Source organism: Colletotrichum costaricense (assembly GCF_030867565.1).
Source record: "Colletotrichum costaricense strain IMI 309622 chromosome Unknown Scaffold_26.1, whole genome shotgun sequence".
NCBI classification, from domain to species: Eukaryota; Fungi; Ascomycota; class Sordariomycetes; order Glomerellales; family Glomerellaceae; genus Colletotrichum; species Colletotrichum costaricense.
The window spans coordinates 1-12,453 of NW_026848255.1; the positions used below are offsets into that span (position 1 = coordinate 1).

General features: G+C 55.1%; 4 protein-coding genes across 4 annotated transcripts; 2 read left to right on the plus strand and 2 right to left on the minus strand.

The window, feature by feature from the left end:
- Positions 1-3,343: 3,343 nt before the first annotated feature.
- Positions 3,344-5,582, plus strand: CCOS01_15805 (uncharacterized protein; the record flags this gene model as incomplete). The annotated part of the gene is made up of 4 exons (XM_060463943.1): positions 3,344-4,327; positions 4,528-5,170; positions 5,248-5,446; positions 5,537-5,582. The coding sequence occupies 4 exons, from the start codon at positions 3,344-3,346 to the stop codon at positions 5,580-5,582; spliced, it is 1,872 nt and encodes a 623-aa protein (XP_060305324.1).
- Positions 5,583-6,702: 1,120 nt separating this feature from the next.
- On the plus strand, positions 6,703-7,036 carry CCOS01_15806 (uncharacterized protein; the record flags this gene model as incomplete). Its single annotated transcript, XM_060463944.1, has 2 exons — positions 6,703-6,914; positions 7,021-7,036. 2 exons carry the CDS (start codon positions 6,703-6,705, stop codon positions 7,034-7,036), a joined length of 228 nt encoding a protein of 75 aa, XP_060305325.1.
- Positions 7,037-7,283: 247 nt separating this feature from the next.
- On the minus strand, positions 7,284-9,280 carry CCOS01_15807 (tetratricopeptide; the record flags this gene model as incomplete). Its single annotated transcript, XM_060463945.1, has 2 exons — positions 7,284-9,050; positions 9,110-9,280. 2 exons carry the CDS (start codon positions 9,278-9,280, stop codon positions 7,284-7,286), a joined length of 1,938 nt encoding a protein of 645 aa, XP_060305326.1.
- Positions 9,281-10,052: 772 nt separating this feature from the next.
- CCOS01_15808 (exonuclease) lies at positions 10,053-12,173 on the minus strand (the record flags this gene model as incomplete). Its single annotated transcript, XM_060463946.1, has 1 exon — positions 10,053-12,173. The coding sequence occupies one exon, from the start codon at positions 12,171-12,173 to the stop codon at positions 10,053-10,055; it is 2,121 nt and encodes a 706-aa protein (XP_060305327.1).
- Between the last annotated feature and the right edge of the window lie 280 nt (positions 12,174-12,453).

Here is a 12,453-nt window from a genome sequence, read left to right on the forward strand (position 1 = left end):
CCATGCTCCCCCTTTGAAGCAAACAGCCTGTGCAACCAGCGCGATGGGGGGGGGGGGGGGGGACCCCCCCCCCGGGGGCCAAGGGAGAAGCTTCCCGGGCCACCCCCCCCCCCCCCCCCCCCCCCCCCCCCCCCCCCCCCCCCCCCCCCCCCCCCCCCCCCCCCCCCCCCCCCCCCCCCCCCCCCCCGCCCCCCCCCCCCCGGCCCCCCCCCCCCCCCCCCCCCCCCCGGCCCCCCCCCCCCCCCCCCCCCAACACACCCAATTCCTCCCCCGTCCGAGGGTCCGTTCTCGACCTTTCCCCGCCTTGCCGCCCATGTCCGGGCACTCGGTCCGGGTCCGCGAGGGCAAGCCTCAGCCGATAATCATCATTTTAAACTACCTGGTCCTGCTGTCACGGACTACTCTCACGATGGGGTGGCATGCTGTGGGAAACCCATTTGAAGATTTCTCTCCCTCAGGATCCACGGTTGGAACTATTTTCAGGCGGCACGGGAAAACAGAGAGGGCTGAGAAGGATGGCGTCCCCGAGCGATGAGTACTTGCGATAAACCCGCTTTGTTTTTGGAAACAACTCATGCGGGATCAAGTTGGACGTCGTGGCTTACGGTGGGCTTGCCCGACTCAGAGGCAAGGGAGCTCGCAGACGATCTGTTGACTCTTCCCCTTTTCCCATCTATCGTCATCATCACTCTCACTTCTCGGCCTGTGTGTGTTGCACAACGCTACGCAGCTCCCCTTCGGGTCGTTTTGTGTCCCAGCCACCCGGGGAGAAGAAAAGTGTAGGTATATCGAGCACTCTCTCTGTCTCTATCTCTCGCTTTTGCACACCGTTTTGTTGGCTTACCCACCCCATCAAACACGGCGCCACGGGTGTTCGTCCCCCTTTTCCCAATCTTCAATGTACGGCTACCTACATGCTCAAGCTGAGGTAGGAGTAAGTATGGGCGGGGTTGCACCTTTGGGCGGCAGCTAGAGTAGTGTAGCAACTATGCATCTTTTTCTTGCCATCTTGATCAATCCTTCGAGCCTGGGCCCCCGCCGCATCCTCCGTTGTTTGATGGATTACCTAGGTACTTACCTACCCTGGGCGTACGAAACCTCCTCAATCGTACGTACGGTAGGCCCCGTTGCGCCGCATGCGGGAACCGGACTCCTCCTCCTTCGCGCTGTCTGTTTGAGGAAACCATTTACGGATACTTTGATCCTAGAGCGGTCGGTGGCGGGAGCGGTCGGCCAAGCGCGAAAGGAAAGGTTTAGGAAAGGCACGGATAAGCGTGGGATTTAAAAGCGAGATGGTGGCTTGAGGCTTATTTTCTTTCTTAGATCTGACAGGATCTGGGTGCGTTCGCGCGGAGCAGCTCTCTCTCTCTCTCTCTCTTGCGCGCACGCGCGCGGACTAACTCGATCTTGGGGATTTAGTCTTCTCCTTGAAATGTAAGGTCGTCAGAGGGGGGAGAGGGGGTGGTGTATAGGGTGATGGGGTAGTCTAGGGCGCGGGTGACGGAGAATAGAGGAGGACCGGCGCGCAACGCCTCAAACGACGGGGGTGGAGGAAACAGGTTCCCTGGTGAAGATTGCCTCTGGTGATTACAACGAAGTCGAAAAGAGAGAGCGGTGCTAATAATGGGTTGTTTTCCGAACGGGTTGGAGAGATTTACGCCTCCTGAGTTTTATTCTCGCGATCGGCATCGGCGCTGGCGATGTGTGTAACAATCGAGGACTGGCTGAAGCTCGAGGCTGAAGCTGAGGTTGTCCGGTGGTGATGGAGGGTTGGTCGGGACCCGGCGGTTTGGCTCACGGGCGAGGGGGAGGAATCAACTTTGACGGCGAGCCCGTGGCGAGGGGGTGTTGTTCTCTTTCCCCTTCAACGGTGCGGTCAATTGAGTGAGTGAGTGGGAGCTAAACGTGGTCTAGAGGTCTCGATGCAGTGAGCTGCTCCTGGTTCTAGGGTGTTGATCATGGTGATTTTTTGGAGAAAGGCGTCCGCGAAGTGTGTTAATGCGAGGAGAGGAGGCGGCGGTCGGTCAGTCGGTCTGGAGCTCCATTGTGTAGCGGTGTCCGGGAAGGAAGGGGGCTGGATCTCGTGTACGACCTGAAAACAGCTTTTGGTGGTTCGGATCGTGAGAGGAGGCGAGGACTCTCGGGCCGCGAGACGTCATCTAGGTTCCTATTGTTGGGACCATGATCTGCATATCACTTCTACTTTTTATTGTAGTATGTGTGCGTGTTTCCCGCGCGGGCAAAGATCACGTGGCTAAAGGAGTGAAAAGGCGGGAGAGGGATGGATGGCGGCCAGGCGTGGCCCGCGTGGGATAATGTCTCTGTTGCAAGCAGACGGGATGACGAGGATCTTTCTTGGACGATAACGGAATACCATCGCAGCTCGACCCCGGCTGAAAAGGCTCTAGTATTGCCTAGAACGGGTAATCCCTCTCTTCGACAAGGACGAGGAGCAGGGATGTGCACTCCGGAAGGAGTTATGCGAATCGCTTGATGCCGGTGACTCACTGAAAGGGCGAAGGTCTCGCCCTGTTCTATTTTTTAATCCACGTTCGATGGTTGTGACGGCTTTTTCTCGCTCCCTCATGTGACTTTATCAGACCACGCACTTTCGAGCGGACGCCATGAGGTTATCTAGAAAGGCATCTACTTCCGCAAACGGATGGCTTTTTTAGAGGAAGAGAGAGAAGGTTGGACCAGGAAGGCTGGTGTGAGAGAAGTCGAGACCAAGCTGCTGGGACAGAAGGTGGCGTCTCTGAATCATTGTCGGCATGGCAGGCGAGAAAAGTCATGCATTCCATTTGCTCATGATTGTTATGCCATGTGGCATCATTAAGATTGAAGTGAGGGCCGGGGAAAGGTGTACATAATAGAGTGGGTGGTAATGGGACACCGTAGACGCGGAGCCGGTAATGGGCTGCGGAGTTTCGGAAAGCTTCATTGCGGAGTTTCGGATTGGCTGGGCGCGAAACCAACCGTCAGACGGCCGTAGTGTGGGGCCGCAGCTGGCGGACTTTTGTGCTTACGCGGAGCGGAGTTTGACGCCTGCTCCGCAACTTCATCCCACATTCCCACCGGGTCTCGAACGGGGGTCGAACAACCATTCGCTTCTCTCCGAGAAACCTGGACGTCTTGCAGAGAGTACCTTACACTGTCACTGGATCAGCGGACGCAACGCAGCCCCCGACGAGGATCAAACCGCGTAAGCTGACTGCCTTGAGTCCCTTTCTGAAAGGCACGAGATACAGACAGAGAGAGGGACACGAGAGAGGATTTCGAATCGTGATATCGCATAATTCCACTCTTACCACTTTTTCCATCTTTCCTCCGTTGCCCTTTCCCCATGGTCAATCGGATCCAGCTGGCCGTGCCGACCCATCTGTTATCCGCCGCCGCCACTGCTCCTGTCTCTTCCCCTTCTCTCCACAACCCAAGACCCGACGCTGCCGCAGAAGCAGCAGCAGCAGAACAAGAAATAGTAGCTGGTTATCAGACCCAGCAATCGCAACCGCATCCGCAGCAGCAGCAGCAGAACACAAAGAGGAAAGAAATGTCCGCCGAAGGCCTGAAAACGATGAGTGACCTGGCGGACGCGGCGGACAAGTCCCGCCAGAAGAGCTGCAACGCCTGCGTCCGGAGCAAGCGCCGCTGCGACAAGCGGACCCCGCGCTGCACCCGCTGTAGCGAGAAGAACTTTTCGTGCGTGTACCAGAACCTGCCGCCCGCCTCTGCCAATGGAAATGGTAATGGTGGTAGTGGTGGTGTTGGAGTTGGAAGCCTCGGCGGCCGGGGCGACTCCTCTTCCTCCGCCGGGGGTATGATCAGTAACCCAGACGACACCCTCCAGGCCATGGACATTGAGGAGGACTGCGGTAACATCAACGATGACCTTCCTCCCTTTGACTTTAACACACTCACCGATCATCATCTCCAACACCAACAACATCAACAACATCATCATCACCAACCTCAGCTCCAGCAGCAGCCCACGCCCGCGTCGTCATCATCCTACCTCGACGGCGGTCTTCCCACAATAGTGATGACGGAGGACATCCACAGCGGCATCGGCAGCGGCAACAACAGCGGGAGCATCATCGACAACGCCACGTCGGTGCCGTCGACGTCGTCGCTGAACCTCGACTTGAATGCCGCCAACGCGCCCTTTGACTTCAACTCGGTCATGGATTTCCTGAACGCGGACCCGACGGCCGGCGGCGAGCTCCAGCTTTGGGAGACGCCGTTGACGCCCATCGTTCAGAAGACTATGCTGCCTGAGATTAACCAGCTGAGTCCGTGTGACTGGGAAAACGAGATGGGGGAGGCATGTGTAAGTTTATGAAGCTCTTCTTATTTGTTGTGGTTCTTATATCTCACATTACCTCACTGCTCTTCGTGTACACCTCCCTTAATACGTTCATTCCGTGCTCATTTTCCGTCAGAGCAACATTTCTCTTTCCTTTTCTCTCTTCGTCACCAGCCCTACCTCACACATGTCCGCGGGATGAAATACTCACGCCAGCTTCACAGGGCGGCTTCCAACCATGGCAAATCCACGAACCAAACTCCCGCATCGGCCACCTCGTCAACGTTGTCAAGAACATGCACGTCGTATTCGCCCAGACCAAGCAGACCCCCTTCCTCCACCGGCACCTCTACCGCGGCGTCCGCGAGACGCCCAGGCCCCTGATGGCGGCCTACACCGCCATCTCGGCGTACGTGGGTATGACGGAGTCCAATAAGGACTGGGTGATCCGCGCCCTCTGCGAGGGCGCCAATGAGATCCTCAAGAGCGGTGGTAGTAGCACTGTCAACGCCAAGGACTCCTCGACGACGACGACAGCAGCAGCGGGGAGCAACATCACGGGCCACGAGAAGCTCGCGAGGGCGCAGGCCCTGTTCCTGATTCAAACGGTGCGGTGCTTTGATGGCGACATAGCGCTACGGGCGCAGGCGGAGCGGGACATGGGCGTCTTCGAGAAGTGGTTAAAGGACCTCGAGGGGTTGAGGGACAACTTTGACGAGGTTCATCTGCTAGACGACGGCGCGTTGCGCGGGAGGCCGCCGCGGTCCTGGGAGGTATGGATTTTTAACGAGTGTGTGCGGCGGACGGTATTGATGGGGTATGTGTTTACGAGCATGTATCAGATGCTCAAGAGTGCTGGTGATTTTGGTAAGGCTCCCATTTTCTTTCTTCATGCCCGCCGCCCCTTTTTTTTTCCCTTTGCAATCAATACTGACTGTATTAAGATCCTGACCTCGGTCCGTGGCTGATCCCGCACCGCTGGACCTTCTCGAGGCACCTCTGGGACGCTCAGTCTTCGCCGGCTTTCTTCACTGCGTGGCGCGAAAAGCCCATGTTTTTGGTCAACAGTTTCTTCGTGCAGGGCGTCGCCAAGATAATGCGGCCGGCAGATGTAGACGATTTCGCGAGAATGTTTCTCACCATGTGAGTATTGTCCCTATTGCATCCCGGTGTCTTTCTGGTGGAGAAGGTGATGAGATTACGACGGGAGGCTAATCTGCTCGGTGACGATAGGAATGTCGGTGTTGAGGAGATGAAGCATTTTATGCTCGAAGTGTAAGACATGTTGAGTCACTTTTAGAGTGGTGTTTGATTAGGTTTGGAAGCGTACGGTACTGTCTCTAGGCTATACGTCCTTATTTGTATGACGAAGGAGACACTCGGTGGGCTTTACTGCGCAGGTTATATTGATGATATAGGAGTTTGGGAGAATTGGTATAGCGATTTATTTACCGCTATTTGGCGCTTTCTTGTTGGTCATTCTCGTCAGTCTTTAGAAGACCCAGACGCTCACTATCTTCATACCTTAACGGGCCTGGACAGTAGCCCACATATTTAAATGTCGTTCAATGAACCAATGATCATTACTACGGCTGATCAGGGTCATTCTAACTTTAACTTATCTTCTCAATGCAATACATAGCCCCGGGACTGGGCGAGTAAAGTATATTGAGCTGAACCATCAGCAGCGCCCAGCGGCTACATCAGAGAGGTATTCCGTAGCTACCAGTCTTCTGACCATACGGTAGAGAGGCACGGGCAGTTGTTCCGTCGGACACGTTGCCAGGCTTCTCAAAGGGTTGCCGGGATCTAATTCTGTTCGGGAGTAACTTGAATGCACTATATTCACCCTCATGATCTTCAGGCATGTTTCTCTCTTCCAATGCTGAACGTATGTCAGGAATTCAAAGACACCGACTGTTTGAGGCATACACAATGAGGTCCATGGTACGCCATGAAAACTGTGAAAGCGAAAAGACAAACAGAAAGGTTCACGGCCTATAAAAAAGGCTGAAACCAGCAAGAAAAAGTAAGATTCATTGAATACAAGAAGAAGGCAACATTGCAAGTGTGAATGGTCTCCATTATGTAGTATAGACGAGTGTCGGTGTCAAGTGTCGACTTTCATCTAGTATCTCGCAGATGTATTCACCATCCACGTTCAACCCAGTCACCAATACCGACATGAATAGAGCCAAGCACGTATTAAACGAGCCAAATTTGCGAGATAGGTTGTTTGAAAAGTATCATTACCAACATAGTCCATCACTCAGCATCCAGCTCCAATCCAAAACATAATCACCCAGCATAACCAAATCTCCAAGATCTCCTCCGCCGGATTTCTCACATCCATAAAATCCATACCAAAGCATTTCGATTTCTCAAAGTTCAAAGCAAACATGTCAGGCAAGAAGACAACCCCCATCTACTACCACGATCCCACCAACCCCCCTTGGCAGGATCCGGCCAAGTGCAAAGGCACCCTGAGCCACGGAGGCACCAAGGCCAACAACTGGGGAGGCGCCTCTGGGGGTAGTAGCGGCGGAGGCAGCAGCAGCAACAGCGGCGGCGGCAGCGGTGGTGGCAACAACAGCGGCGGAGGGACCAAGAAGTGATGAATAGGAGCGCAGTGACCAGTCAGTTTGAGGTTGAGGTCACAGTTGTCAAGAAGAGGTTCCAAAGCCCTGAATAGTAGTCGCATTGACAGCAGTCTCAAGATACCCCCTTGGCTAGAATCGATCTTTTTACGAGTACTATGCGCTGAAGTATCACTGGCGACATGATTTGGCCAAATTCACAGTGTGATGAGAAACCCCACAATCCATGCAAAGACATAATGTTACAGCCAGATGGATGTTCTCGTCAAAGGCGTCGTCTCATTCATTCTTTTCCACCCGCTATAATGCTACATCCCAGTCCTCGAGGCAGCCCTTTTTTGTCTGTTTGATGAGAGTATTATGCAACCGAATCCAGAAACACTCTAAAAGTCGAACTCGCCCCTAAAGATCTCGGGATCTACACCCGCAACCGTCTTCTCGGCCAGATCCCGGCGACCCATCTGGGTAAACACTCTCCTCAGGGTATCGTACAGGGTCGTGCTCCGGTTCTGCGCCGTCATGCGGTCAATCTGCTCGTCGAGCTGCGCCGTGTTGGCGCCGCCCCTGGAGCCCTCGCCGCCGCCCAAAATCTCGTACGCCATGTTGCGGCCGCTCTTCTCGATGGCCTTGTGCATGTTGAGCGCGGCGAGGAAGTGCGAGGCCGCCTCGGCGTGGCACCCGATGTTGATGCAGCTGACACCCAGGTTGTAACGCGCGCGGACAAAGTTGGGGTGGATGCTCAGCGCCTTCTCGTACGCCGCGATGGCCTCCTCGGAACGGCCCGAGTTGGCGAGGGTGGCGCCCAAACGGTTCCAGAGCAGGTGCAGCTGTTCCTGCTGGTTCGAAGCCCCGAGTTCCGAGGAGTGGAGGGCGGCCGTGAAGCAGTCGACGGCCTTGTCGTACTCCTCGGCGCCGTAGAAGAGGACGCCCAGACCAACCTGAACGTCGGGGTCCATGTGTTCGCCGTCCGGGCTGAGCTGTGCCGCCTTGATGAACAGTCCGGTAACCTTATCATGCAGTTGCTGCCGGTCAGTGAAGCCCATCTCCGCCATGGGATGCAAGTCAGTCGGTGCGATGATCTGCGGGTATTTGACGGAAAGCCACCGCTCGAGTGTGCGGTAGGCAGTGCTGTCGTAGCCCTCGTTGGTATACGAGACAGCCAGGCCCATGAGGGCGGCGAGGTTGTTGGGATCTTGCTTGAGTGCTTGCTCGAGCGCGCGAATAGCCGCCGTCTCCTTCTCGTTTTGTGCCTGCGCCGAGCCAAGGTACACCCACGCCTCGGTATGCTGAGGGTTTTGCTGGACTGCAGCTTCGAACGCGAGAGCCGCTAGTGAGAGGTTTCCCCCCTCGCGCATGATGCGGACACCCTCCTCGAATGCGTTCTTCTCCTCGCTGAAAAAATTGTCCTCTTCAAAGAGATAGTTCTCGATGACGGGATCGCCGAGTCTGCCCCAGTCGCCGTTCATGCCGGTGAAATCTGGACCCCAGTCCTCGCTGTCGAATTTGTCGAAAGTCGAATCGTCGACCATGCCTCTTGCTGCAGCAGTTTCAGCCTGGATTCCTTTCCATATTGATTCGAAGTCGCCAAAACCTGTCTCACTCTGCATTGCCCTGTCCATTTCGTCCAGTTCAGGCTCCGCAGCCTTAGCCTCTTGCTCCTCCTTCTCCTGCAACTCCATCTGGGCGAACTGTTCCTCCCACTTGTTGTCGTCAAGCTCTACTAGCTTTCCCTTTCCCTTGGCGTCCTCTTGTTGTTGTTGCATCGGTTGCTGGTACATGGGTTGAAACGTGGGCTGGCCCATCATGCTGTTGTATCCCATTCCCATGCCCATTCCCATTCCCATACCCATACCCATGCCCATTCTTGGCTGTTGAGCCATTTGGCCCGGCATGGGACTTGCCCTCGCCGATGAAGGCTGCTGGTTCATCTGTCTGAAGCGCGCAAAATCTTCGGGGCTGAACTGGGTTCCGGGGGGCTGTTGGAATGCCGACTCCATGGCGGCTTGGTTCTGGAAGTCACCAGCCCACGTCGGTGATGTTGAGTTCGCGCGGAGGTGGACTCCCTGGTTCGGATCGATTCGGACAGCGCCGTTTTGCATGGGGAGCTCTTGCTGGAGACCTGGGGCTTTGTTAAGGAAACCGTTCATCATCTGTTAGGACCGGTTAGTTCAAAGGTGTCCGTGACTTTGGCAGTCCGTTGTATGCGTACCTCATCCTGCGGGGTGCTTGCGCCGGCGCTTCGGAAGCCACCAGCAAGCGCATTAGGGCCCCTTTGCACCAGTCTGTCTCTCTGAAGAGTCTTGTCATCTTGGACATGCTTTTGGAATTGGCTGAGGGGGTTGCCGGAGGTCGAGCATTCTGCGCCACCCATAAACGACATTGTGAAGGGTAGGAAGCCGGGCTTCTCGATTCGATATTGTGGCAACCGTAATGGAAATATATATAGAGAGGATTCCTCTAGAAGCGTGGAAAAGGTCGATTTCTAGAGAGCTCGGGTAAAAGTTGGTTGGGCTTGAGTTGGTAGACAGGTGGGATGTGACTGGTTTGTAATTCAGCCAACCTCGAGCGGTTGCGTCTCCGAGAAGATACCGAGGCAGGCCGGCGGGGGGCTTAGGCGCGGCACACGGTTGATACCTTTCTCCGCAGCCGGAGGCGGGGTAGCCAATCAGGTCATCAAAGGTGAGAGAAAACGACAGTGGGGTGAGCGCTGGCCCCAGTTCGTTTGGAGCTCTGGACTCCGAACCGCGCATGTGAGTGGCGCATGGGTGTACAAGAAACATGTCACTGCTGGGCTTCAACATCTTTATGCTCCTCTTTAGGCAATTTAATCCGACAACCGCGATGTAGATAGCCGGCCTTCAACAATAATATCATCAGCTATCTTGACTGGACCCTGATGGATCTCTTTTCTGTCAGTTCACTGTCTCCTTACCTTCGCACCCTTCATCGAATAACAAGGCAACATTTTCTCTCAGCTGCCCGTAATTTTCTATGTCATAACCTAAGCTATGGGTATCATGTACGAATGCTCGTTCGTGAGTCCTCCGTCTGCGGACCATGTTCAATCCTCCAGATAGATCTATAGAATGCCATGTGGCGTTCTTGTTTTGCAAGAGGCGCAGTGGCTCTGTGGTCATGAGCCCTCCTGGTGACTATTTCACCCCAATGAAGCCGATACTCTGACGAGCCTTAATAACAGCGCGTCGGAGAGCCTGCTCCTCCTCATCCGTCCATTTGACGGACAGTTGATCCCACTTCTTTCCGGGGGTGTTATACTCTCTCTTCCACTGCGTGTGTATGGCCTGAAGCCTGCTCATCTCGCGAGGATCCCCAGAGCCAGTGTACACAATGAAAGCCGTGCAGGGCGGAAGGCTCTCGTGGATAGCTTGAAGAGAGACTGACAGACGGGCCAAGCACTGTTCAAGAGGTGATCCGCCGAGCTTTCCTTGGAACTGAGTCTTGTCCAGAAGAGGAGGGCCGCCGTCGCTGCTGGCACTTTCGACCCGATTCTTGTTCCACCACCCTTGCAACGCCTCGAGCTCTCGCATCCGACCCCAAACGAAGTCGACACCACCACCGGGGATCTCCAGTCCATCAGGATCTCCCTTCACAGCACGGATGACGCCGTTGACAACGTCCGCATCGGACTTGCAGCCTATTTGATAGGTTGCTCCAGCACCCGGGCCCTTAGACGGTTCGCCCCAATCTACAGCAGCGCTTGTCTTTCCGGTAACCAAGCCGCCTGCATCTCCGCCCTGTGCCTTGTAAGCGGTCCCGGCTCTTGCTAGCCGCCGGAATAAGTTCTCGCCTTGAGAATCGGACGCGCCCCACAACTTGCCCTTTTCGCACTTTTGTCTGACGAGATCAAGGCAGGCGCGGGAGTCTTCGATGGGATTGTGTCCATTGGCACCACCTTTTTGGATTTCGCGGTTGACATACTTCTGAGTAAGCCACTTCAATGACGCCTTCAGAGGGGGCCCTCTAGGATGGGGGTAGATTAATGAGGTATCGACAATGAAAGGGTGTGAGAATCGCAGGGCCTTCAAGTCAGACTCGAGCGAGTGTCCAATCAGGATCGTCCGCGGAGTGACGAGCTCAACCAACTTCTGTTGGATATCCTTCAAGGTGGTCGTGACTGGCTTCAGCATCTCCTCGGTGATGCCGGAAAATCGGGTGACGTAGTCGATAATGGGCTTTTCTGGCTTCACCAGTTCGTCCATGATGAGCTCGCCCGACCAAGATATGACGCTGATGCGGGTAAGTGAGTATTCGTTCTCTCCTGTCATGCACATCTCGCAATCCAAGGCGAGACATTCTCGACCAGCGGTCACGCTACCGCTTTCGATCTCCGCCTCAGGCACCTCGCCGTCTTCGAGCTTGTCAACTTTAGAGATTGCCCATCCTTCGGGAACCTTGAAGGCCGCTTTCCTCTCCTCGTTCTCGATGAGTGCTGGGTGGATGAGATGGCCAGCAGTCTCGAGCTCTTCGAGTGATGCGAGGAACTCGGTAATACGGGTTCGCTCATTCTTCCATCCCGAAGGCTCTCTTGCCGGTTTAGGGCCCTTTCTGTCGTCCTTGTTCTTAGGCATCGGTGCCGTCAAAAACGTTCCCATGGGTGAGTGAAGCTTCATGTACTTGTCGTCACCAGGTGCCTTGACAGGCCATAAGTGGGGGAACATTTTGGCAAATCCCTGCAGCGCAACCGGCAGCTGGTCTGCAGTAAGAGCTCGTGGGTAGTAATTGTCGGGCGTCGTTTCCGTCCGGTCCTGGTTCCTAGCTGGGCCAGATGTGTAATTGTCAAAATTCACCCCCTCCTTGAACATGGCCTCCTCCAATCCAGGCACCATCAACACAACAATCTTTCTGAAGTTTGGTCGGTGAGAGACAGAAACCCAGTTCGGGCCCGTTCCATCAGCGAATATGTACAAGACAAGGTCGCGAAGCATAGCAAGGTTGATCTTGGAAAACAGCTTTGCGCTCGTGGAGAAGGTAATTGCGGGATAGTTGTTGGAGCCCTCGCGGGGGACCTTCTTGCGTTTCTTGCTGGATCGCTCGACTTTGGTCCATCCTTCGTCATCATCGCCAGGAGCACTTCTCTTCAAGCTGCCACTACTTTGAGTATTCGAGGAACTCTCCCGAGAACTGTTTTCGCCATTTCCTGTCTCGGCTTCGGCAGTCGCTTCGTCCATCTGGGAGGTTATTACGGGGACATCATCGGAGGCGACAATGGCACCCTCTCCGCCTTCGTCGCGATTTCTACGGCGCTTCCCCATGATGTCTCTCGTCCAATTACTGCCGATGGTAATTGGCAGAGGTTCAGGAGGTCCAGTATCGGTGGCGGTAGATCGAATTGCGCTGCGGTGGATAGTCGACTTGTAGGTGTGTTGGGGTGAATTTTCAAACGGTAGCTCAGAAAAAAAGTTCCCTGACATGGAAAGCACAAATGCGACCGTTGATTCCCATTGTTAGGTGGTTTTGCGGGGCGAGCCAATCGGCTGGGTGTATGATAAGATAAGCGTCAACTGTCAGGGACCCCCGGCCTCGAGCTCCTTC